Below are 27,061 nucleotides of genomic sequence, written 5' to 3'. Positions count from 1 at the left end.
TGTCACCACCTGAGGCAGAGACTCCCAAAATCACAGAACTTTCAGAAAGATAACACTGTAAAAGGATGCCCCCTAATTCTGAAACACTGCCCTCTCCTTCTAGACTCACCTGTAAGAGGTATCTTCATTTCCATGTCCACCATCTCTAGACCAATCAGGATCGTTTACAATTCAAATAACTTCCTAATCTTCTGAACTCCAGTAAACTCTATTCCTCTCCACAACATGCTGTCCTCTTTATTCTTGTATCATCTACACATGTAGCCATCATGCTCCCGCTTCCTTCATCTAAGCCATCGAAATAAATTGTAAAAGGCAAAGGCTCCCCACCACAGATTCCACTGGTCACATCCTGCCAATTAGAAACTGATCCATTTGTGAACATTGTTTTCTGCCAGTTGGCCAATCCTCTGTTCACGTGAATGTTAACTGCACTCCTATACACACCATCTGCTTCTACTTTGCACAATAAGATTTTACATGGACACCTTGTCAAATGTTTTCCAGAAATCCAAATACAATACAGAAAACTCCAAAAAGTTGGTTAAAACAATTTCATTCAGAGAGCGGATTGCTCCCTACTGGCCAAAGTTAGTAGGAAGGGAAAGGAAAAAGTGAGGACTGCAGATGCTGTAGATCAGAGCCGATAATGTGTTGCTGGAAAAGCACAGGTCAGGCAGCATCCAAGGAGCAGGAGAATTGACGACGTCGATTCTCCAGCTCCTTGGATGCTGCCTGACCTGCTGCGCTTTTCCAGCAACACATTATCAGCTAGAAAGGGAAAGGAGCCAATTTCCATGATTTTGAGCCACCAGCAGCAACCTTGGAACATCACTTTCTTCAGCCCCACAAAGGCTATAGTCTGTGTCAACCTGGAGATCAATTGGGCATCCTTTTCAAATGTAGCCATATACAGAAACTAGTCACCATTCTCCATTGCTGCATGACAACGTACAACTGCAATTCTCACCACGAGATCCATCACAGATCCAAAACATGTATCAACTGGGATCAAGCAAGATTGTGCCATTGCCCCCATTATCTTGCCCACCTTTCTCGTTGCAACACTCCATCTCCATGAAGCTCCCTACTACAATGGAGCTTTTCTTCAGGACGAGTGGGAAATTGTTCAGCCTGTATCACCTCCAGTCCACCCCAACCTCTGTCAGCCGTCAATAGTTGTGGTAATCAGATGATGCTTGTATTTGCGCATGCTTAGAAGCTGATCTCCAGACCACCATTGACACATTTGTGGAGGTAATTGAGAGAATGGGCCTGGGGTTAAACACCTGAAATACAAGAGACCCTCCCAGCTTGCTATCACAGTATAACACACTACCCCAGTTATCAATATCCATGATAATCCTCAACACCATCTCCCTGCAAGGCTGGGGACTCAGTTCCTTACTACACTCCCTATACACTCATCACAGTGTGGTCAAATTTCATTCTAACTCCAACCATAAGTTCACTGACAACACATGGTAAGCCAGATCTCAAACAATTACGAGGCAGAATACAGGTAAGAGAGAGCGCGCCTGGTGGCATGATGCAAAGATAACAATCTCTCCCATAATGTCAGCAAAAGGAAAGAGCTGGCCATTGATGTCAGGAAGCAAGGTGGAGGGCACAGCCCTGTCTGTATCAATGGGGCTGAGGTGGGGATGGTCGAGAGCAACAACTTCCTGGGAGTGATGATCACCCACAATCTGTCCTGATCCGTCCACATTAATGTTGCAGTCAAGAAAGCACAACAGCGCTGCTACTTTTGCGGGAGCTAAGGAAATTCAGCATGTCGTAAAGATTCTGACCAATTTTTACAGATGCACCACAGAAAACATCACGGCTTGGTATGGCAACTGCTCTTCTCAGGAAACTACAGATAGCTGTGGACACAGCCTAGTCATCACACAAGCCAACCATTCATCTACTGATTCCAAGCACACTTCCTGCAGCTTCAGGAAGGCAGCCAACACAATCAAAGACATCCCCTACCCCGGTTATAATCTCATCCATCGTCCTCTGTTGGGCAGAAGATACAAAAGCTTAAACAGACAGACCGACAGGTTCAAGAATAGCTTCTTCCCTACAGTGATCAGATTTCCAAATTGACCTCTCAAACCTTAATGTTAGAAGTCACGGTACAAGGATATAGTTCAACAGATTTATTTAAAATTGCAAGCTTTTGGAGGTGACTCCTGCGTCAGGTGGTGCACAGGTACAGTACATACAGGTTGAGAGATAATGGTAAGATAATTCCAGTCTCTATTCTCTATTTATTATCTGTTGAGACTTTTAATTTCCTGCAATTATCTTTCCATTATTTCTCCACCTATATATTCTGTACCCATGCACCTCCTTTCACTTCACCTGACGAAGGAGCAGCACTCCAAAGCCTTGTGATTTTAAAAATCTCATTGTACTATATCCTGGTATCATGTGACTTCTGACTTTGCCCACCCCAGTCCAACACCGGCACCTCCACATCAAATTTACTGTTGATCATGCCATTTGTGCACTTTTGCTGCAGTTATAACAATGTATTCTTTGCTCTTGTCTATTACCCTATATACTTTGTTTAGTATGATCTGCCTGCACTGCACGCAAAACAAACCTTTCACTCTACCGAGGTACATGCGATAATAATAAATCAAAATCAATAGCCATTGCAAACCACGGGACAACGTTGATCAATTCTCAAATATTTGGAGTCTACTTTCATCCAGGGCAGACATCAATGAAATTCAACACAACCTCCCAAATGCCAGCGCAGACTTTAGCGATCTGAGAGAGAATACTTGATAGCATAGACCTCAAATCCATCATCAAACTCATTTTCTACAGTGCACCTCCATGTGCATCAAAACAATGAACAGTGGACAGGAGACAGCTCAACTCCCTTGAGAAATATCAGCAGCAAATTCTCCTCAAAATCTTGCAAATGCACCAGCAGGGTAGGTGTTTCAATATCAGTGTTCTCTTTCAGGCCAACATCCCCAGCATGGGTTCTTGTCCATCAGCTGCGATGGGTGGGCCTCATAATCCCAATGCCTGACTCAGGAACTCGAAAGTTTCAACTTGGCAGGGAGTTATAAGGAGGGTTGAGGAAATGTTCCAAGGGCTTCTTCAAGCCTCCCTTAAGAAATGCAACATCCCACTGACTCCTGGGAATGTCTCACCAAACACCACCCAAACTGGAGACAAGTCTACAAAAGTGCTGACCATCTCCGACAGGCACAGATGGAAGCCTAGAGCAAACAGGAGCAAGCAATAACACGAGTGTCCCACCACTGTCTCTTCAAACACCACCTTCCAGCAGGGTTTGAAGAGTCAGCATCAAGCCAATCAGCTCAGAGCCCACCACTCTGCAGGAGAAAGAAGCTGCTCTTTGTGTCAAGAGACCAATCAAAGAAAGAACTGAGTTACCAGATGCAGACCTCCCAGATTCCACTAAAGCTAAGTTAGCTGATAACAGTAACTTGGAACAGGAAGAGAGAATGTTATTAGCCAGAGATACCGCTCCTTATCACATTGACCTATACAAGCATGAATGCATGTACAGAACAGTGGTGACATGATCAGAATTGACTACTGAAAAACAAGACATGAAGGATGGGCATTTACTGGAGTATGCCCAACATCTCAGTGGATGCAGGATATGAATGCATTTGGAAGAATAAGACTGAAAGCAATAATACACCAGATAGCACAAAGGGCGAGCCCAGAACCCTTTACACAGCGTGTACTTACAGTAAATAATCAGGCACATCTGATGTTGATGTTGGAACACTTGAGCTGTTGCACATCCCATTCAACCCTACAAGGAAACAAACTGAAGTTTAAAACAAAGTAAACACAGGAACCCAAAGCATCACATAGCAGACTACTACAACATGGTTTTCAGAGCCAAAGCTTCCACATCCACTTCCTGCCCATTAGCTGGCTTGGTAAAAACAATGACTGCAGATGCTGGAAACCAGATTCTGGATTAGTGGTGCTGGGAGAGCACAGCAGTTCAGCTCCTCGGATGCTGCCTGAACTGCTGTGCTCTTCCAGAACCACTAATCCAGAACATTAGCTGGCTTGGCCTCTTCAGCCCCAGGACATAGTTCTCCGTTCCACCCTCACTCCTCTCCAGGGCCAGGGCCAACTACACCTGACCCCAACTCTCTCCTCTCTTAAAGGGACCGGGATTGATATATTCTAATGGCAATACCAAGCAGCTCAACTGCATTTGGAGGTTACTGAGCTGAAGGATTGGTTGAGCACTATCATGGATGAAGGTGTCCTATTGCTTTCCTGGTTCATGTTTTTCAAACTGTGCCATCAGTCCTTGTATACTTACACAGTTGAGTGAAGATGATGATTAGAACCACAGTGGTAAAGTGCAGTTCACTCGATAATTAGACAAAGCCACACAAGCAGCAGTCTGTGTTCATCACAGAATCCCACATTGGAGTGGAGGAAGCTGCACATGGCAGTAAGCACGTGTCAGTGAATCCTGACCTCTCCATACCACACAGTTACATCCAATTTACTGGTGGGGGGGGGGTAGACAATATGCCAACACAAATGTCTAAGGAAAATGGAAACAGGGACCTCTGGTGGCTTCATCACAAAACTGCAGGAAAGTTTGTGGAGCCAACGTACACTCTGGATTCCACCATAGATCCCAATATTATAGCTACCGAGGAAATGTTGCATATCTGAAATAAAGCAGCAATTCTGATAATATGCAGCAGACACCATGGATGAGGAGACAGAAATAACAGGAGGGATTGGACAACAGGAATCAGGGACTGTGTGTTTTCTTTTTCAGTTGCCAACTGCAGGAAGAGCAGAAGCTTGGACCAGGGGACTGTCGGCAAAGGTCAGTCAATGACTTAAAACTTTAAAAGCTTACCTCGATCATCAGCGGCAGCAGCACCTCAGCGAGCACAGGGTTCTGGGAAAGGAGGGACCTTTTTTCCTCCTCAGCTATATAAGTCAGCATTTTCTAAACCCAAGACCCTACCCTTGTACGGCCTCCCACCCATCCACCTCCTATAATCTTAAACACCAGGGACACATCAGGTAAGCTTTTTTTTAAGATTCTGATAAGGGGACTAGCAGGGATGGCAATGCAGGGAGAGGAACGTTCCTCCTGAATGATGTTGGAGGTGAGGGCCGCCATTAGTGTCCCATCAAAGTACATCTGCAGGAAATGCACCTAACTCTCGCTCCTCCAAGACAGCATTAGGGAAGTGGAGCAGGAGCTGGATGAATTTCGGATCATTCGGGAGGTAGAGTCTGTGATAGATTAGAGTTACAGGGAAGTAGTTACTCCTAGGCATGAAGAAAGCTGGGTAACTGTTAGAAGGGAGAAAAAAAGCCAGTGCAGGGATCCCCTGTGTTTTCCCTTGAAAAACTGGATACTGATTGGGTGGGGGGGGGAAAAGAGGGGAAGAGACACCACTTATCAGGGGCATACAATGGGGTGCAGGTCTCTGGCACAGAGCCTGTCCCTGTTGCACAGAAGGGAAAGAGGGCAAAGGAAGAGAGTGTTGGTCATTGGGAACTCAATAGTTAGAGGGTCAGATAGAAGGTTGTTGGGAATGAAAGAGACTCACGGGTTGGTGTGTTGCCTCCCATGTGCCAGGGTCTGTGATTTCATGGATTGTGTCTTTGGGGTTCTGAAGGGAAAGGGTGACCAGCCTCAAGTCATGGTCCACATAGGTACCAACGACATAGGTAGAAAGAGGGATAGGGATGTAAGGCAGGATTTCAGGGAGCTAGGGTGGAAGCTGAGAGCCTAGCTTCCACCACAGAGTTATCATCTCTGGATTGTTACCCATGCCACATGATAGCGAGGGAAAGAATAGGGAGAGATATCAGCTGAACATGTAGCTGCAGGAGGAGGGTTTCAGGTTCTTGGATAATTGAGATGTATTCTATGGAAGGTGGGACCTCTACCAACAGGAAGGTCTTCACTTGAACCAGAGGGGTACTAATATCCTGGGTGGGACATTTGCTAGTGCTATTCAGGTGGGTGGGAACCTGTGTTGTAGTTCCAGTACACAGGTGGATGAAAGTAGGGAGGACATGGACAGGATTTCACACTCACAGGAGTGTGCTGGCAGACAGCAAGCTGGTTTGTCTACTTCAACAACAGGAGTATCCAAAATAAGGTGGGCGAGTTTGCAGCATGGATAGGTACCTGGGACTTCGATGTTGTGGCCATTACTGAGACACGGATAGAGCAGGGTCAGGAAATGGATGTTGCAGGCTCCAGGGTTTAGATCTTTCATTAAGATCAGGGAAGGTGGTAAAAGAGGAGAAGGTATGGCTTTGTTATCAAGGTGGGTTTAACGGTGGCTGAATTTGTCTACTGAGGTGGTATGGGCTGAGATTATAAACAAGAGGGGAGAGGTCACACTGCTGGGAGATTTTTTTAATAGGCCTCCGCAAAGTTCCAGGGAGGTGGAGGATCGGATCTGGAAATCCATTCTGGGCAGGAATGAAAGCAACAGGGTGGTCATTATGGGGGACTTTAACTTCCCCAACATTGACTGGAAACACTATAACTCTAGTATGTCAGATGGATCAGTTTTTGTCCAATGTGTACAGGAGGGTTTCCTGACACAGTATGTCGAAGGGCCGACAAGAGGGGAGACCACACTGAATCTGGTACTTGGTAACAAAACAGGCTAGCTGTTTGATTTAGTTATAAGTGAGCACTTTGGAGAGAGTGACCATAATCGGTTAAATTTAGTTTAGCGATAGAATGGGATAGGTACATACCACAGGGCAGGAGTTATAGATGGGGGGGGGGGGGGAAGTTCAATTATAATATGATTAGGCAAGGCTTAGGAGGCAAAAAATGGGGCAGCAAAATGCAGGGGATGGGGACAATCGAAATGTGGAGCTGGTTTAAGGAACAGATATTGCATGTCTTTGATAGGTATGTCCCTGTCAGGCAAGGAGGAAGTGATAAGGTAAGGGAATATTGGTTTACTAAAGAAATTGTATTGCTTGTTAAGTGCAAGAGGGAGGCTTATGCGACGTTGAGGCATGAAGCTTCCAATAAGGCGATGGAGAGTTACAGAGTAGCTGTAGGATTTAAAGAATTAAGAAGAGCAAGGAGTGGACATGAGCAGTCTTTAACTGGTAGAATAAAGGAGAACCCTACAGCTTTCTACAGATATGTGAGGAATGAAAGGATGACGAGGGTCAGAATAGGGCCTGCCAATGACAGAAGTGGGAAGTTGTGTGTGGAACTCTGTGGAGATCAGAGGGGTTCTAAACGAATATTTCTCATCTGCTTTCACTTAGGAAAAGGAGAATATTGTAGAGGAAAGGGTATTATCAATTCTAGAAGGTGTGAAAGTAGATAAGTCTCCTGGGCCAGATGGGATTTTTCCGAGAATTCTCTGGGAAGCAAGGAAAGAGGTGACCGAGCCTTTGATGTTTATCTTTGAGTTGTCATTGGCTACAGGTTTAGTACGAGAGGACTGGAATTTGCAAAAGTTGTGCCCATGTTCAAGAAGGGCAGTAGAGATGACCCAGGCAATTATAAACCAGTGAGTCTTATGTCTGTTGGAGGAAAAGTTTTGGAAAAGATTAAAAGAGATAGCATTTATAATTATCTAGCAAGCAATAATTTGATTGGAAATAGTCAGAAGGTGACCAAGCATGTAGATGAGAGTAGGGCAGTTGACGCGGTATACATGGACTTCAGTAAAGCCTTTGATAAGGTTCCACATAGTAGGCTACTGGAGAAAATGCGGGGGCATGGGATTGAAGGTGACTTAGCAGATTGGATTAGAAACTGGCTTTCTGTAAGGCGGCGGCGAATGGTGGTTGATGGAAAATATTCAGCTTGGAGTCCGGTTACTAGTGGTGTGCCACAAGGATCTGTTTTGGGACCACTGCTGATTGTCATTTTTATAAACAACTTGGACACAGGCATAAGTGGATGGCTTAGTAAGTTTGCAGATGATACTAAAGTCAGTGGAGTGATGGACAGCGTAGAAAAATGTTGCAGGGAGACTTGGATGAACTGGGCTGAAAGTCGGCAAATGGAGTTCAATACAGATAAATGTGAGGTGGTTCACTTTGGGAAGGATAACAGGAAGGCAGAGTACTGGGTCAATGGAAAGATTCTTGGTAGCGTGGATGTGCAGAGGGATGTTGGTGTCCACATACATAGATCCCTGAAAGTTGCCACCCAAGTTGACAGTGCTGTTAAGGTGGTATATTGTGTGTTAGGTTTTATTGGTAGAGGGACTGAGTTCCAGAGCGGTGATATCATGCTGCAACTGTACAAAATGCTAGTGCGGCCTCACTTGGAGTATTATGCGCAGTTCTGGTCGCTCCATTACAGGAAGAACGTGGAAGCATTGGAAAAGGTGCAGAGGAGATTTACCAGGATGTTGCTTGGTCTGAAGTGAAGGTCTTATGAGGAAAGGCTGAAGGACTTGGGTCTGTTCTCATTGGAGAGAAGAAGGCTAAGAGGCAATTTAATAGAGACATACATGATGATCAGAGGACTAGATAGGGTGGACAGTAAGAGTCTTTTTCCTAGGATGATGACATCTGCTCGTACGAGGGGGCATAGATGCAAATTGAAGAGTGATAGATTTAAGACAGATGTTAGAGGCGGGCTCTTCACTCAGAATGGTATGGGCTTGGTATGTCCTGCCTGCCGATGCAGTTAACTCAGCCACATTAGGTGCATTTAAACAGTCCTTGGGTAAGCATATGGATGATGATGGTATAGTCTAGAGTGATGGGGTTAGATTGGTTAACAGGTTGGCGCAATATCAAGGGCCGAAGGGCCTGTTCTGCGCTGTATTGTTCTATGTTATAAGTGTAGACCTATGCCCAAGGAGAGTCGGTGTAGAGGATCCATGCCTCAGAGATTGGGTGTGAGGGACTCACACGAGATTGGTTTAATTCACCTCACACTGACACAATGTGCTGAGAGCACAGATTAACATGTGGGCGGATGATATTATCGCTGTTACTGATAGATAACTGAAAGAAGGGAAAGAATGGCAGCTGAGTATTCCTGATTCTATAGTTTTTAGATATAAAAGGAGCTAAAAGAAAACTGAGGGATGGTTTGAAGTACTGGATGAAATTAATTTAATATCGTGAAAACATTAGGGGATTTAACATATAAAAGATCAGATGAAATTCTTTCTCGACTCTGAATTGCTAACTATTTTCCCAATTGTCTTCAGGTGTGTTGATGGAGGACTGGACAATAGCTAACACTAGCCCATTGTTTTAAAACAGAAGGGGATGAACTGAATGATGAGCCCAGTTAGTTTAACCTCAGTAATGTGAATAATATTGCAAAACAATTCTATGCAATGTGATACATCCTTTCTTTAGACAGAGACAGATTAAGCAAAAGGATGTGCTAAGAGACATAGTGTCTGACTAATGGTGGACTTTTTAGAGATGGTAGTAAGGACAGTTGATAGGATAATGTATTTGATGCAATCTATATGGATTTCAACAAGGCTTTTGATAAAGTCCTTCATGATGGATTGGTCAAAAGAGTAAAAGTCTACAGATTCCAAGGCAGTCAAAATGAGAAGTTGGATCCAAAATTGGCCCAGAGGCAGGAAGCTGAGGGGACTGGTCAACAGGCGCTTTTGCGACTGGAATAGTGTGTGCAGTGACATTTTGCGGGACTCAGTACTTAATCCTTTGCTTTTCCGGTGTATATCGATGACTTGGATTTGAATATAGGAGATACAACTCAAATTTGCAGATAATATAAAAATGGTTGTGCTAAGAAACTGTAGACTACAGAAATATATCAAAGGACTGTGCAGGGAGGAGTGGGAAAGTGGCAAATGGAGATTAAACTGGATAAATGAGAAATAATGCATTTGAGGAAGGTTAACAAGATAAAAGAATACACAATAAATGGCAGGACATGCAGAACTGTATAGGATCAGAGACACCTTGGAGTGCAGTACCACAGATCTCAGATGGTGGACTGACAACTAAGTAAGGCTATTCAGTAACATACTGGATACTTGACTATTAGCCAAACCTCAGAAAAAAAGCTTAGAGATTAACTGTGGAAAACATTTAAGGGAACATTTCAAAAGGCTGCGAATAAAGATATTCCTGCTATAAGGAAAAATTCTAGGGGGAGCAGCTAACATCTGTGGTTAACTAAAGTAGTTAAGGAAGGCATAAAACCTAAGGAAAATGAATACAAATTATGCAGAAGTTAGTGGCAGGTCAGATGATTGGACAGAACATAAAGAATACCAGAGAGGTTAATCAGACGATACAGTGGGATGGAGGGGTTCATAACATTGATTCAGAAATCAATTATAGCAGTGACTATGGATGATATCTTGGAAAGATAATCAAATAAGGGCAGATTATTGGAAAAAAAAACACAAAAGGGGCAAGCACCCTATTGTGTGCATATTATATGCCAGCAAATGGTCAAGGAGTGATTGGTGATCAAATATGTAATCAAGCTACAAAGAAGTGGGGCAGTAAGAGAGTAGTTGTCGGGGATGTAATCTGGCCAAATATTAACTGAGCTGTGAATATTCCAATCAGCTCTTTGACCCTGCTCTGCCATTCAATAAAATCATTGTTGATCTCATTGTAATCTCAATTCTACATTCTTAAATATCCTGATAATCTTTCATCTCCTTGGTAATTAAGAATCTATCTCTGCCTTAACAATATTTAAAGATTCTGTTTCCACTGCCTTTTGAGGAAGGGAACTCGAAAGACTCTCAGAGAAAATGGTTTTCTTATCTCTGTTTTAAATGGGCAGCCATTTGACTTTGGTTCTACATTCTCCAACAATAGCAAAGAGCATTTTGACATCCACCTGATCAAGTCCTCTCGGCATCTTGCATGTTGCAATTAAGTCACCTCTAACTCTTCTAAACTCATCTACTCTGTCTGTTGCTCTTAATGTGGTCTCCTCTTCAAAGGGGAGACAGGACACCAACTCGCAAAATGTTTTACAGAACATCTCTGGGACACATGCATCAAACAACTAAACCATCCTGTGGCTGACCACTTCAACTCCCCCTCCCACTCTGCCAAGGACATGAGAGTCCTGGGCCTCCTCCACTGTCAAATCCCAACCACCCAACACCTGGAAGAAGAATATCTCATCTTCAGTCTTGGGACCCTCCAACCACACAGCTTCAACATCAGTTTCACCAGTTTCCTCATCTCTCCTCACCCCAGATCCAACTCCAACTCCACACCACCCTCTTCAACTGTTCCACTTCTTCCTTCCCACCTATCTCCTCCACCCTCTGCTACCCATCACCAGTAACCTGCATCTACCAATAACCTTCCCAGCAACTTTCCCCTTGCCCCATTCCCTGCTATTTATCGCTCAGCCCCCTTCCAACCCCCAACATTCCTGATGAAGGGCTTATGCCCAAAACGTCAAGTCCCCTGTCCCTCAGATGCTGCCTGATCTACTGTGCTTTTCCAGAACCACACTATTTGACTGTGATCTCCAGCATCTGCAGTCCTCACTTTTTCCTAAATTGCAAAGGACACACGCCTAGCCTGTAGCCTTTCCTCATAAGGCAACCTGGCCATTCCAGGTATTGCTTCTCTGAATGCTTCCAATGCACTGACATCCTTCCTTAGATACGATGACCAGTACTATACACAGTACTTCAGGAATAGTCTTACAGCTACCCTGTATATCTGAGGTATAACATTCCTACTCCTTTGTTCAATTCTTCCAGGAATCAAGTTAGTTTTAGTGTGCAAGGCAGAGAAGGAACAAAATTTTGAAATTGCATATGTGAGAATGTTTTTAGCCAGTATATAGAAAACCTAACATGGGAGGCAGTTCTGGAACTAATAATCAGAAATGACCTGAACAGGTGAAAGGTGCATCAGGTAGGGAGCATTTTGGGGATGGTGACCATAATTCAGTTAGATTTAGCATGGTTATGGAAAAGGATAAGCTTGCAATAAAAGTTCTAAAATAGAGAAATGCTGATATTGGTCAGACAAGGCTATTTTCCCCAAGTGGACTGACAGCAGCTACCTTTCGATAAAACTGTGACAGAACATTCAAAGAGGGAATAGCAAGAAGGTGAAACTAAGACCAGAGAACTCTGGATGTCAAGGGAGATAGAGGTTAGTATTTAAAAAAAAAAGCTATGGCAGATACAGAGGGTTCAATAAGGCAGAGTCCCGACAGCATAAAAAGCACAAAAAGGGCCATAAAAATGAAATTGGGAAAGTAAAAAGTGTATGAAAAAGCAATGGTAGGCAGAATAAAGGATAACCCAAAGGGTAATTTTAAGTATATAAAAAGCAAGAGAGTAATTAGCAAATGAGCAGGACCCATTAGGAAGCAAAGAAGTAATCTATGTGTATACTCAGAAGACCTTGGGCACAGTGCTCAATGAATACTTTACATCAATATTCACAACAGAAAAGGAGGATGCAGATATAGATGTCAGGTGGAGGACTATGAAATACTCAAAGAAAATAAGTGAGATTAAGTATTGGGGGTTAATACCAGATAGTCAGGAAATGATTAATGAGATTAACATATTTTGGTTCTGTCTTCGCTATAGCAGACACAAAAATCATTCTTGTAATAGCTAAAAATCAGCAGATGGAAGGGAGAGGGGAGCTTGGTGAAATTACAATCACCAGGGAAACAGTGCTGAGTAAGCTGATGGAGCTGTGGGTTGACAAGTTCTCAGCTGCTGGTAGACTTCATCCTAGAGCTTTAAAAGAAATTGCTAATGGAATAATAGATGTGTTAGGTGATAATTTTCAAAATTTATTAAACTCTACAAAGGTTCTGTCAGAATGGAATGTAGCAAATATAACCATTCTATTCAAGGGAGGCAGGCGGAAAACAGGAAACTGCAGGACAGCTAGCTTGATGTCTATGGTGCGATGATGTTGGAATCAATCACAATGAGGTTATACATGGACATTTAGAAAAACCTCAACATAATCAAGGCTGAGTCTACATGGTTTGTGAAAAGGAAAATATGTTTAACCAATCTACTGAAGTTCTATGAAGGAATGACTTGTGCTGTGAAGAGAAGGGCCTGCAGACACCTTGTGCTGCAGAAGACATCTCAAGATGTTGCATAAAAGATTACTGTGCAAAAATAGAAGCACATGGTGTAGAGGTGAAAGCACATGGTGTAGACAGTGGACAGCAGATTAGCTGGCTGGCACAAAACCGTATGCATACGTCTCTCACTGATTGGCAGGACGTGACAAGTAGAGTCCTGCAGGGATCTTTACTCAGACTTTAACTTTTAAAAATTATATCAATGATTTCAATGAAGGGAGCTAATTTGCAGACAACGCCAGGATAGGTAGGAAAGTATGTAGTGAAGGAGGCAGAAGGAAGTTGCAAGTGGTTGTAGATAAGTTGACTGAGTGGGCAAAAATCTAGCAGATGGAATATAATGTGGGAAAACGTGAAATTGATTGTTTTGGCTGGAAGCACAAAAAGGCAATGTTGCAATTAAAAGGAGACTGACTGCAAAACTCCAAACTGCAGAGGGACTTAAGTGCTCTGGTTCACGAGTCACAGAAAGCTAATAGGCAGGTACATACAGTAAGGAATTAAGGCAAAAGAAAAACGGCAGATGCTGATGATCTGGAGTGAAAACAGAAACTGCTGGAAAAGCTCAGGTTTGGCAGCATCCATTGAAAGATCAAAAAAATTGTCGATTTTGAATCCAGTATGACTCTTTCTTGGAAGTGAAAGAAAAGTGATGTTTTATGCTGTAAGGAGAGGGGTACACCAATCGGAACAGATGGGAAAGTACCCCACAGCAAAGGCAAAGTCAGCTGTAATGGCAATTGAGAAGAGATAGAGGATGAGTAGGTACTAATTTTAGAAAATAGATCTTGAGGTTTGTCTCAGAACTAGGGGCACTGTTTAAAACATAGGTGCCATGCTTTTAGGACAGCGATGAGGATAATTTTGTTTCTCAGAGTTGTGCTAATTTGTAACTCTTTGCTTCAGAAAATGATGGAAATGGGATCATTAAACATTTTTAAAGTGGAAGTGAACTGATTATTGAAACGTAGGGGTATCAATTATTGGAGGTAAATGGTCATGGGAAATTCCAAACACCAACAGATCAGCCATGCTCTTTTGAATGGTAGAGCACATTCAAGGGGGCAAATGGTCTATATTCCTGTTCCTAATGCCTATGTTATGCTGGAAATGAGCAAAACGTGTAGTCAATGTTGCCACACTAAAACAAAAGTGACTGCATTAGGGAGGGTACAGAGAAATCTAGTCATGAGAAAATATTGGATAGGGAGGGCTACTTACTTTGGAACGGAAGAGACTGAAGGGAGACCTAATCCAACCTAATTAAAGGTTAAAGGATCTAGATGAAGTGGATAGAAAGACCCTAATTTCTTGGTTAAAGAATCTAAAATTAAACAGTACAGATTTAAGGGAAAAGGAAAAAATGGGCTTGAAGGGAAATCTTTTTACCCAGAGGATAATGAGGATCTAGAACTTTGAACATGAAAAGGTGCTAGAGGCAGAAATATTCATATTTAATTAAAAATACTTGGATATGCACTTGAAGTGCCATAACCTGCAAAGCTTTGGAGCAAGAAGCAAAGTATAACTAGGTTGGATGCTTCTTATCTGATAGCAAAGGTACACTGGACCAAACAGTCTCCCATTTGCACAATAAAGTTCTATTGATGTTGTGAACATTCACCTGCAGCCTTTGGTGGAACAGTTTTCTTCTGCTCCTTGCAACTCTGAAGAAACTCACTGTCTCTTACAAGCTCTCCGCACCCTTTCTCGCTGCCTCCTTTGTCCTTCACTCGCTCCTTGTCTTTGTGCTTTTTAGATTTTTTCTTTGACTTGACGTGGAGTAAAGGTGCACTGGGACGAGGAAAATGAGGGGGCCGTGGGCAAACTGCTCGCTCTGGGGTCTCCTGGCTTTCTGAGTCCCGGCCGTTGTGACTCGAATCGTTGCTGACTTCTGATGAAAGATTGTTCGGTCTCTGATTCTCCACAAGCATTGGCAAGGTAGAGGTGGAGCTAATTGAATCGGCTGCAGCGGTTTGCACTGAAGGAGCTCCTGTTTCTTTCCCATTGGATGGATTTAACCTGCCATTTAAAGTTGGTGGAACCCGGCTGGTCAACAGAGATATTCTTGGCTTCTTATTGGCCAGAGGATCAATGAAATCGTTGGGTAGTGAGCGTTTCTAGGAAAGGAGACATGTGAAGTTACCTCAGAGTAAGCACAACCCTAACAGATAGAACAGATTTAACCTGGTGTAGTGAGTAAATAACACGAGAACAGAAATCAAACTCTTCAACACAAAGCGAGATTAAATACAAGAATCAGGTGCAATTTTACCATGGTTCAGTAGCTTGACATTTTTCACCATGAAATAAACCTGGAATGAAAAGTTAGTAATAATGCTGTGGAATTGAATTATATCACTGGGCTACCACTTACTTGTAATACCTCTGGAGCAGGTGGGACTCAAACAGAGGTCCAGAGATAGAGACACTACCCCTGCACAATTACATCCCTGAAGGGACATAAACTGGTTAAGTATATGGCCAAGAAGTATATGGTGAACAATATAGGGAAATGTGAAATTATCCAGTTTGTTAGGGAGAATAGAAAAGCAGAACTTTTTTTTTCAAAAAGTTCAGAGGCAGTAAATGTTATTTATAAGTCCATGGAGCAGGAGGACATTGTACACAAGTCAACAAGTAATTAGGAAAGTAAAGGATATTTTAGCTCTAATGAAAAGTCATCTAGATGCAAAACGTGAGCTTGCTCTCTCTCTCCATGGATGCTCTCTGACCTGCTGTGATCTCCAGTATTTGCTGTTTTTGGTATTTCAGCCTTTATGAAAGGGGGCTGGAATACAAGACTAAGGAAGTTTTACTGCACTGATGAGACCACAACTGGAGTTCAGTACAGAGTTTTGGTCCGTTTAACTCTGGATGGCTATAGCTTAGAGGATGCACAATTAGAGGTTTCATTAGATTATATCCTTCGAATAGACTGAGTTGAGTATATATAGTATACCTATACCTAAAGCAAATATAAAATTTGTATAGGACATAACAGGGTCGATCTTGAGAAACTGCTCCCCTAGGTCATGAGTTTAGAAACTGAGATGAGGAGAAATCTTTGGAATGTTCTGTCATAGTTTGCTGCAGATATTCAATTGCTGAAATTGACAGCTTTTTGGACAATCAGGGAATTGCGGGAATTAGTTGGGAAAGTTAAATTAACACAGACTGAAAGATCATGCAAGACTTTAATGAACAGTAGCATAATTTTGAGGAGCCATGTAGTCCTTTGTTCTTATGAATCTGCTGCATGATGATGATGATGATCAGCAGATATCATCTAGGCTGGCTTTCTGCCCTGAAGCAGTAATCCACAAACATGACAAGAGGTTGTACTTGCAGGTTCACTGTTAAAAGATATGGAAGTTAAATTGATACATATTGGGTCTCTCAAACCTTGGCTTAAAGCACAGCAGGTTAGGCAGCATCAAAGGAGCAGGAGAATCGACGTTTCAGGCATAAGCCCTTCTTCAGGAATGAGGAGGGTGTGCCAAGCAGGCGAAGATAAAAGGTAGGGAGGAGGGACTTGGGGGAGGGGCATTGGGAATGCGATAGGTGGAAGGAGGTTATGGTGACGGTGATAGGCCGGAGAGGTGGTGGGGACGGAGAGGTTGGGAAGAAGATTGCAGGTCAAGAAGGCAGTGCTGAGTCTGAGGGTTGGGACTGAGAAAAGGTGGGGGGAGGGGAAATGAGAAAGCTGGAGAAATCTGCATTCATCCCTTGTGGTTGGAGGGTTCCTAGGCGGCAGATGAGGCGCTCTTCCTCCAGGCGTCGCGTTGCCATGGTCTGGCGATGGAGGAGGCCAAGGACCTGCATGACCTTGGCAGAATGGGAGGGAGAGTTAAAATGTTCAGCCACGAGGCGGTTGGGTTGGTTGGTGCGGGTGTCCCAGAGGTGTTCTCTGAAACGTTCCGCAAGTAGGCGGCCTGTCTCCCCAATGTAGAGGAGGCCACATTGGGTGCAGCGGATGCAGTAAATGATGTGTGTGGAGGTGCAGGTGAATTTCTGACGGATATGGAAGGATCCCTTGGGGCCTTGGAGGGGAGTGGGAGGGGGGAGGAGGTGTGCCCATGGCTACCTCTTTGGTCTGGAGGAAGTCGGAGGATTGGAAAGAGACGTTGTTCAGAGTGAGGACCAGTTCAGTCAGTCGAAGGAGGGTGTCAGTGGAAGGGTACTGGTTGGTTCAGTGGGAAAGGAAGAAGCGGGGGGCTTTGAGGCCTTCGTAATGGGGGATGGAAGTGTATAAGATGTCCATGGTGAAGATAAGGCGTTGGGGGCCGGGGAAGCGAAAATCATGGAGGAGTTGGAGGGCATGGGTGGTGTCCCGAACATAGGTGGGGAGGTCTTGGACTAAGGGGGACAGGACCGTATCGAGATATGCAGAAATGAGTTCGGTGAGGGTGAGAGGTTGGAGTGGGTGAGAGGGGTGGACAGGTTGAGGTGGTCAATGTCGCGGCGGCAGTTGGCTATGAAGCGATCGAGGGCGGATAAGAGGCCCCTCTCCGGCCTATCACCCTCACCTTAACCTCCTTCCACCTATCGTATCCCCAATGCCCCTCCCCCAAGTCCCTCCTCCCTACCTTTTATCTTAGCCTGCTTGGCGCACCCTCCTCAATCCTGAAGAAGGGCTCATGCCTGAAACGTTGATTCTCCTGTTCCTTTGATGCTGCCTGACCTGCTGCGTTTTTCCAGCAACACATTTTTAAGCTCTGATCTCCAGCCCTCACTTTCTCTCAGACCTTGGTCTATTTCTGCCTATTTGGAGTGAGAAATCTCATCTGTGAGCTAAAAAAGATGCTCTGACTGGCTCTAGTGCCTTGACAACAGAATGAAAATTGGCCAATGCTAGAGTGTTGACAAGGGTAAGGTCAGAACCAGAACTGCCACATGGTAGAGTTTCTGAACATACTCTGCCTAAATGTACTCCTACAGAATGGTTAATTGAGTGAAGCTCCAGGCAATCAACCTTAAACAACTAACCACCATTGTTCTCAAGAGCAATTAAACCCTGCATGTTTCCAGTGTAAAGGCCACATTTTGTGGTTTGGACTGTGGACTAAAATGGGAGCTTTAAAGCAAGGAAATTATAAGATGATGTTTGAAACTTTATCAACAAGTTACTGGAAACACATTGGGGTGCATACACACGTTGCCTTATTAGAGCAAGGAGAGGGAAAATTCAAAGCAAAATAGCACTGGTTGTGTGTGTTCAGGGCAATTTTTGCTTAATCTTTTGATTGGCTTTTTGACTGGCTCCAGTGTTGAGAGCTCAGCATAGTAACAACCACTTGATCGATTCCTCAGCCGGTGCACCTTGTTAAAGTTGGCAGGTTTCTGGTTTGAGCTGCAATCTAAGGCTTGGGCACAATCTAAGGATTCATTTCAGTGATACAGAACTGTGAATTCACTGGATCACAATGAGACTTCCAGTTGAAGACAAGTTTAAATAAATCTAATTTACTGACTATTCATGAATTTCTGTCTGTAATCACTTGAACATCCACCAGGTGGGGCTGCTACAATAGTCACTCCAGCCTGGTGTGTCACAAGGCTTGTCCTTAAAAGACGCAAAAGTACAGTACATATAAAAACAGGTACGGTCCATAGCATATGCTGTGTCATACCTGTGGTGGAGAGGCTGAATTTGCACTGTCCTTTGGACTTGATGAAGGTGTCTCCCCAGAGCCCCCAGTGGCATTGTGTGGTTGACAGGATTTCCTGCAGAAATAGAACAATCTCTAACAGTGACAGAGGTTGGGTGTGAGGACAGAGAGACTTTGCATACCCACATCACAAGATTACCCTGGTGTATATTCCTCATGTGAACACACCAAGGATCAAATCAACGTCAGCAACACTTGCTGATGGGGACCTTGGCCCGACGCCTCACCGTGCTCATTGGATTCTACCTGACAGATAAAGTTCTCTTAGCACATTCGCAATAAATTGAAAAAATCCAGTTTGCTATTCTAAGCATCACGGTGACATCCCTGAAGCCACAATAATTTTGCATCCGTCAAATTTTCAATATCAACAAGTTGCTCTGTTCTTCACCCTTATTTTCAAATTCCTCCATGGCCTTGCTTTTGCCCCATCTCTACAACCTCAGAAGTATCTGCAATCCCTGAATGTTGGCATTTTTTTTTACTTTCCCAGTTTGTTTAGCAATTACTGGCAATCCTGGTTATCAGCTGTCTAGATCCTATAGGGAGGTAATTCTCTCCCGAAAACACACTGCCTTGAATTCATACTTTAAAAGGCTCCTTAAACCCGACCACATTTATCAATTATATCTCGCAATGTGACTGTCAAAATCTGTTAATTACTGATCTTGTGAAGTGACATTTTGTCATATCGAAGGCTCTTTTTCAACAATGTGGTTTCAAAATTTGAATACTGCCCAATAGAAAAGCTTTGAGCGCTTCAATTATATTTTTTTTTGGGGGGGGGAAGAGAGCAGAAAGGAGGAGGAGTGGAGAAGGAGGAGTGGGGAGAGAAGAACTGGAGCAGGAGCTCTGGTCCTGAGGCTATGGGTCTGTAATGGTGAAGCAAGTCGAGTGTGAGACTAGACATAAATTAATACATTTTGGGGTTTTGTGTGCTTTCTGACCCGCGATAGGGTTTAAGATTAGCCTTAACTCTGTCACATTTGATCAAAATCAGAAATTACATGACACCAGGTTCATTTGAAATCTCAAGCGTTTGAGCCCCTTTGTCAGGTGGAGTGGCGTCGTGTTACTTCTGACCTTGTCCACCTCTGACCCAGACTAGCACCTCCACATCATGACACTCAGACCAAGACACTGAACAAGATGTGGAACCTAATGGAGCAAGATTTCAGGCAACTAAGCATGGGATATTAGCAGAATGAAAAATAAGCTGATTAACATTGTTGATGACAGTTTGGAAACAGTTTTTACAGCATAGCTACTTCCTGCCTTTATTCCAACATCATAACACTCATGGTCTCTGGTCACATATCAACCTAGTTTTGAAAAAGCCTTAAACAAAAAGAAAGACAAAATGAGAAAGAAATCAGTAGATCTGGCAGCACTGGCAGTGACAGAAAAACAATGTTTTGAATCCAATGAGACACTTTTTCAGAAATGAAATTCTGCGCATCTTTTCCTGCACTTGTGCTTTTATTTTGTATTTCCAGTATCCACAATATTTTGCATTTTTTGAAAAAAAAAGCTACACCTGGCTATTTGATAAACAAGTTCATAGTTGAACATGAGCAGTAATTGCCCTTGAGTTTAGAAAGTGTCTTTTGCGTTGTAAAACATCCGATTAATTTATAGTGACTCACTCTCAAGTGATTGATATTTTAGTTAACATAATAGCTAGAGTCAACCTTCAAAAGTAAATATTTGTGGTCTCATCCCCCCGTACAAACATACATTATCAACCCATATGCATTGACATACTTGAATCTTGCAACTGTTGTAAATATTATAATTATGAACATTCATATTGTATGATTTTTAAGGAAATAAACAGTGAATTTTTAATCTCATGTTGATTGAGGGGCTAATTTGATCAGGAGAACAGGTTTAATTTTACTGCTGTTTGAGGATGGCACCTCTACCATTGCAGCATGACTTAGGACTGCACTGACAGACAGCTCTATATGATATTGCTTGATATCCCTGGATCCACTTAATTCAAGGAAAATTCATCAATGTCATTTATAGTAATTTTAGTTAATCCCCAGCATTGATAGGTTTTTGGGAGAGATTTCCTCAAAAGCTTTGAAAAATGGTAAAAAAAGTTCACATCCTACACTTAAATCATTCGAATGTATTACGTTGAAACAGACTTGCCCAACAAAGTAATGCTGCTATTTATGGTCCATATCCTCTCATTTATCTCTAGCAATGCAACTTACTTATTTTCTTCTGTCTCATGTTTATCTAGCTTCCCCTGAAATGCATATTATTCAACTCAAATACTCTAAATGATAGAGAGTACCTTCCTCACCATTCTGAAGTTAAGAATGCTTTTTCTGGAGACCTTAGGCATTTAGTTATAGTCTCCCCTTGCAAATTAAAACATCAGCTACTGAACACCATATCTGCAGAGTGTTTCACGTCACCCCTTAGTCTTCCAGCATCAGACAGTATTTGAATAATGACATTCAAAAACAATGCATCTGATAGTTTGTAAATGGTGTCACTCTTTGGATAGGTCATCACTTGTCTTGCATCATACAATCCCTTCCACACTTTTTGGAGGAGAAACACCGAATGGAGAATCCAGAGCCAATACTGAGAAAATACAAAAAGCTGCAGCTTCCTTAAAGACCTCCCTCTGCATAACTGCAATGTCTCATGTTCCTTGGTGTCCACCAGATAAATGCCACAGTAGTTGGAAATATTTCAGGTAACATTTTCTTTTCTGATGCCTGAGTGGTGGCAGGGAAATGCAAGCTGTTTACTTGGTTAAACCCATTCTTTCCTGTGCATATTTATAGATCTAGCTGCTGCAGAACCCATAACACGGCTCATGAGAAAATTATGGTTTGGATGGAGGAAACCCTGTTGAGAAAGCAGATTGCAGCAAATACTTGATTCTTCAGACACAACCATAAGATCACAGCTGATAAAGAGCATAACAACGATGCTGCACTCTGACTCTAACACAGATCAGAACATCAAAATATACAAACTAATAACGTGCTGAATATTTAAAAGGGGCTTCCTTAGCATTACAGGCTTTACACAGAAAAAAAAGCAAACACCATTTGATATGGAGTACTGGAGCCTGAGGGGTAACGGGGAGGTTTATAATATAAGAGGCATGGATAGCGCTCATAGCCAATGTCTTTCTTCCAGGTTGGGGGAGTCCAAAACTGAAGGGCATAGGTTGAAGGTGAGAGGGACAGGATTTAAAAAGGACCTAAAGGGTAATTCTTTTAACGCCGAGGGTGGTGCATGTGTAGAATGAGCTGCCAGAGGAAGTAGTGGAGGTTTGTACAAATACATATTTAAAAGGCATCTTATGGATATATGAATAGGAAGGGTTTAGAGGGCTATGAGCCAAATGCTGGCAACTGGGACTAGGTTAGATTGAGATGTTTGGTTGGCGCAGACAAGTCCGACCGAAGGGTCTTTTGCCGAACTGTGTTATTTTATTTGCATAAAAGCACAGGAATGTCTGCAGGGTACTCCTCAGGGTAAGGCTCACTCATTGTATACCTATGCAGTGTGTGGTGTATTTATTCTTTTGTTTTATCAGTTTGTGGCCCAGTAGCTGGCAGATGTTTCAATGAACATTGTAACATTCAGGGGACAAACAGTTCCAAGAGGTTGTTACAATCAAATCCACTGCTGATAGCTACACTTTACTGTCCAAAATATTAGTTACATTATATTTGCCTAGAAACAAGGGCAGGACTTGTGGCAAGGCTCCTCAATACATCACTCAAAATTGTTCAGGGGTCAGTGATAGCAATTCTGGTGTCACAGCCAGAAGTCAGATAAAGACAGAAGCAAGCTCCATGCAGAAAATAACTGTTTAGCTGGATTATTGAAAAGGCAACTGTATTATATCCAGGTCGGTGTAACTGGGGGCTCCTGAGAAGTCAGGTGTAGTTGAATAGTTCTGTACTATTAGAACTCTCAAGGATATTCTACGAATTGTTAGACAATTAAAGGTCAGGGCTGAGGAAATCCTGGCAGTTCAGTGCAGTTGTGGACAAGGGTGAAAGAAACCCACAAATGGTATTTGTTCTGTGGTAGGTTATAATTTGGGAAACAAAGCCAAGGGCTTGATGAAGCTCACCGTTTGTTAAAAGCTGAAGCACCGTTTCCAAGAGTCCAAGGGAGCGCAATGCCCAAAGAGGAAGGTGAAATACTAGAACACAGAGCTCACGATGGGCAGCTGTTGAGAGAGTTTTAGGGCCAGATCAATAGAAGTGAAGCATTGCAATCCCTTTTTCTCTGGAGAGAATATTTCTGAGATAGCTGGGATTTGTCCTGATCAAATGCATTTAGATGCATTGTAAGGTGATATTTGACCACTGTTTGTCTTAACAGGCTTGCTTCAGGTTAAATTTAAGATGCTTGAATATCACTGCAAAGCCTAGACCTTTCCTTTGTCAGCAAGCTTTTTGTGTTATTCTTTGTGGAGACAGTAAGATCAGCAGATGCTGGAGATCAGAGTTGAGTGTGCGTTGCTGGAAAAGCATAGGTCAGTCAGCATCCGAGAAGCAGGAAAATTGACATTTTGGGTTGGAGCCCTTGATCATGATGGGTTTATTCTTTGTGACTAACAAGTACTGGCAAGTGTAACTAGACTAATGTAGGACATCTGGTTAGCATGGATGAGTTGGCCAAAGGGTCTGTTTCCCTGTTGTACATCTCTATGACTCTATCAATAAAGAACCTGGCTAACTTGTTTCAGATACTAAAATAAACATGGACTAAAACAGATCATAGAATCATATAATTCCTACAGTGCGGAAACAGGCCCTACAACCCAACAAGTCCACACTAACTCCACAAAGAGTAACATACCCAAAACCATTCTCCGTTTCTCTACATTTAACCCTGACTATTGCACCAAACCTACACACCCCTGAACACTATGGGCAATTTAGTATGGCCGATCCACCTAAACTGCACAACTTTTGGATTGTGGGAGGAAACCAGAGCACCCGGAGGAAATCCACAAACAGTCACCCTAGGCGGGAAGTGAACCCGGGTCCCTGGCGCTGTGAGGCAGCAGTGCTAACCACTGGGCCATTGTGCAGCCCCAAACACTGGTTAAATGTAAGGTTTGTTGTCACCAGTGGAGATGTGGGAAATGAAAGAAATTGATGCATCCCTTTAAGCTCAGCTGGGCAAGGTTCACCCGTGAAACTGCAGAATCGCTCTTCAGTAATTGTATAGAACCAATGATTATTTAACAGGATAACCAGTAGATACAGTCTATTTGGATTTTCCAAAGGCATTCAATGAGATGCCACGTAAAAGATTGTTGTATAAGATAGGAGCTCATGGTGTTATGGGTAATGTGTTAGCCTGGATTAGGATCAGTTTTTTTTAAACACACAGATGACAGTTCAGGTTAGAAAGATGTAGCTCGCAGAATGCCACAAGGATCAGTCCCAGAGCCTCAATTATTTGCTATCTATATTAATGTCTTGAGGAGGGACCACAGTGTAATGTATCCAAATTTACTGATGATACAAACATAGACGGGAGGATTCATTGTAATGAGGATATCACACGTGGAGGTCGTGTGTAGCTTTGGTGCCCTCACCCAGATGTTCACCAAACTGATTTGTGGTATGGAGGGGCTGTCCTGAAAGATTGAATAGACAGGGATTATATTCTCTGGAGTATGGAAGGATCGGAGTGATCCTAATTGACAGTGCAGCTGCAGGAAGTTGAAAATCTCACACCAGGTTATAGTCCAACAGGTTTATTTGGAAGCGCTAGCTTTCAGAGCGCTGCTCCTTCATCAGGTTTTTTTTAGATTGGATTAAAACATTGACAACCACCTAATGAAGGAGCAGCGCTCCGAAAGCTGCTGCTTCCAAATAAACCTGTTGGACTAAAACCTGGAGTTGTGTGATTTTTTAAAAACTTTGTACATCTTAGTCCAACACCGGCACCTCCAAATCATAGCTGCAGGAAGGATGTTTACCCGGGCTAGAGGCTCTAGAATCAAGCACATGGTGACAGAACATGGGGCAGGTCATTTAGCACCAAGAGAAGAATGAATTTCTTCACTCAGAGCACGGTGAATCTTTAGAATTCTCTGCATAAGACAGATGTGGAGACTCAATCATTGAGTATGTTCCAGACAGAAATCTATAAATTTCTACAGATCAACATCAAGGACTATAGGAATAATGCAGGAAAACAGTGTTGTAGTAGAAGATCAGCCACGATCTTAACAAGTAGTGGTGTGGCCTCAAAGGACTGAATGGCTCCTATTTCTAGTGTTCTTAATCCAGCATATCAGTTGTCAAGGCATCTAAATTGATTTAAACTTTCTCAACAGGAAAAAGCTAAAAAATACCATTCCAAGAATATCATAAAACAAATAGGAATAAAATGCTAGCAGTGTTCAGTACAGAGCAGTAAAATTATATGGATCCACATAGGTACAAACAGAGCTCAATTTGTTGAATCACATTTGCCTGGATCATTCTAGTTGAGCAGAACTCACTAGCATCATGATGGAAGTTATATTTTTCAGCTGTATTTTGTAAGAATACAAACAGCAGTGGGATCAAGATGGTTCCTCTTTTTCTTTGATGTCATCTCTATAATGACATGTCTCACACTATGAACGGCACAGTACAAGAGGTTCAGCATTTATATCACACACGGTGGCACAGTGGTTAGCACTGCTACCTCACAGTGCCAGAGACCTGGGTTCAATTCCCGCCTCAGGCAATTGTCTGTGTGAAGTTTGCACATTCTCTGTGTGGGTTTCCTCCGGGTGCTCCGGTTTCCTCCCACAGGCCAAAGATGTGCAGGTTAGGTGAATTGACCATGCTAAATTGCCCATAGTGTTAGGTGAAGGGGTAAATGTGGAGGAATGGGTCTGGGTGGGTTGTTCTTCGGAGGGTCGGTATGGACTTGTTGGGCCGAAGGGCCTGTTTCCACACTAAGTAATCTAAAGTAATCTAATCTAAGAGAAATATGGATAGTTTCTCAAAGAAAGTAGAGAGGAGAACATATAATCACAAATGTAAAATGACATTGTAAAAATTGTTAAGCATTTCTGCATGATATAAAGACATGCTGCTGCCTAGGGCAGAGGATTATGATCTCGATCGTTGAGGCTACTTGTGCAATGTTAATGTCGTGTTATTTAGTAGTCCTATCTTGATAGCCTATGCTATTATTATTGTCTTTCCCTTTTAAAAATTTGCTAAATACCCATATTTTTGGTAACCTTCTGGTCACCCACAACTCTTACCAGAAATTCATGTCCAACTCTTTCAGCATGCTTTCTTTAATATTTCCCACTGTGTTGTTAATGTTACTTACCGAACAAGAACTCTCTTCAGTAACTGCTGGTCGCCATCAGAGTACCCAGGCCAATCTCTCTGGATCTCCTTGTAGGCAAAGTCTTTCAGGGTAAAGGTGCCATCCTTAACGTTCAGGTTAGCTACCTGCAACATAACAGATACAACTCAACACAGCTCTCAATTTCAGACCCCAAATTTGATGGTAAATTATTTAAGCAATAAGGGAAATCAAACTCAGAGACAAAAGTTGAGAGCCTGGAAGTTAAGAATAAGCAGGGCAGTCAACAGAACATTTTCACCCAAAGATGGGTAGAGTAAAGAATAAGTCATCAATAGTATAATGACATTAAAGCGTGTAGTGTCACAACAATACAAATTTATTTGTACACAGTCATTTGAGAGCACAAAGGTTGAAAAAGAGACATTTTGTCAAAGCTATTCATCTAGAACTCATCAGGACAATTTACAAGAAATACAAATTTGAGGGGAAAAAAAATTTGTACTGCATGAGAGAAGAGGAGATAGGCTAGCAAGTGGTAGAGATGTTGCAACGGGAAATGCATCAATTAATGACTGCAGTTAACTACTATCTTTTGCTGCTCCCTTCCAATTTAAAAATTATGTTTGAAATTTAAATTGAAAATGCTAAAATAGCCAGGCAGTTAACTGCAACACTAACTAATGGATCCTCCGGGGCAAAGTTGCCTTTAAAGAAGGTAGTTCAGAAACAGTCAAGGTTTAATCCCTTGAAGGAGAAAGCTACGGTAAACAAAACTGGATAATAAAACACACAAAGATTAAGAAGAATAATAATCTTGTTCTGAAATTGTACTTCCTGTTTTCTTTTAGGGACCGGATAATTACATCTGAAATGGCATACTGCAGTGTACTGATGGGGAATCTTGTTGCATCTTTGATTTTAAAATAGTCACCATGATGTCCAAGGGTCAGCC

The 27,061-nt window shown here is 42.6% G+C and overlaps 1 protein-coding gene across 2 annotated transcripts in view; it reads right to left on the bottom strand.

Annotated features, from left to right (window-relative positions):
- ell (elongation factor RNA polymerase II) overlaps nt 1–27,061 on the bottom strand; it is a 147,247-nt gene that overhangs the window by 11,952 nt on the left and 108,234 nt on the right. For both annotated transcript variants that reach the window (XM_043721513.1, XM_043721514.1), the window contains 4 exons: nt 26,128–26,252; nt 18,742–18,835; nt 14,733–15,228; nt 3,751–3,817 (listed from right to left, as the gene is read on the bottom strand). In XM_043721513.1, coding sequence (XP_043577448.1) covers nt 3,751–3,817; nt 14,733–15,228; nt 18,742–18,835; nt 26,128–26,252 — 782 coding nt within the window. The remainder of the gene's footprint in view (nt 1–3,750; nt 3,818–14,732; nt 15,229–18,741; nt 18,836–26,127; nt 26,253–27,061) is intronic.

This window comes from Chiloscyllium plagiosum, chromosome 31 (assembly GCF_004010195.1).
Source record: "Chiloscyllium plagiosum isolate BGI_BamShark_2017 chromosome 31, ASM401019v2, whole genome shotgun sequence".
NCBI classification, from domain to species: domain Eukaryota; kingdom Metazoa; phylum Chordata; class Chondrichthyes; order Orectolobiformes; family Hemiscylliidae; genus Chiloscyllium; species Chiloscyllium plagiosum.
Note: the sequence above shows the minus strand (reverse complement) of the source record. Positions and strands in the feature narration are given on the sequence as shown.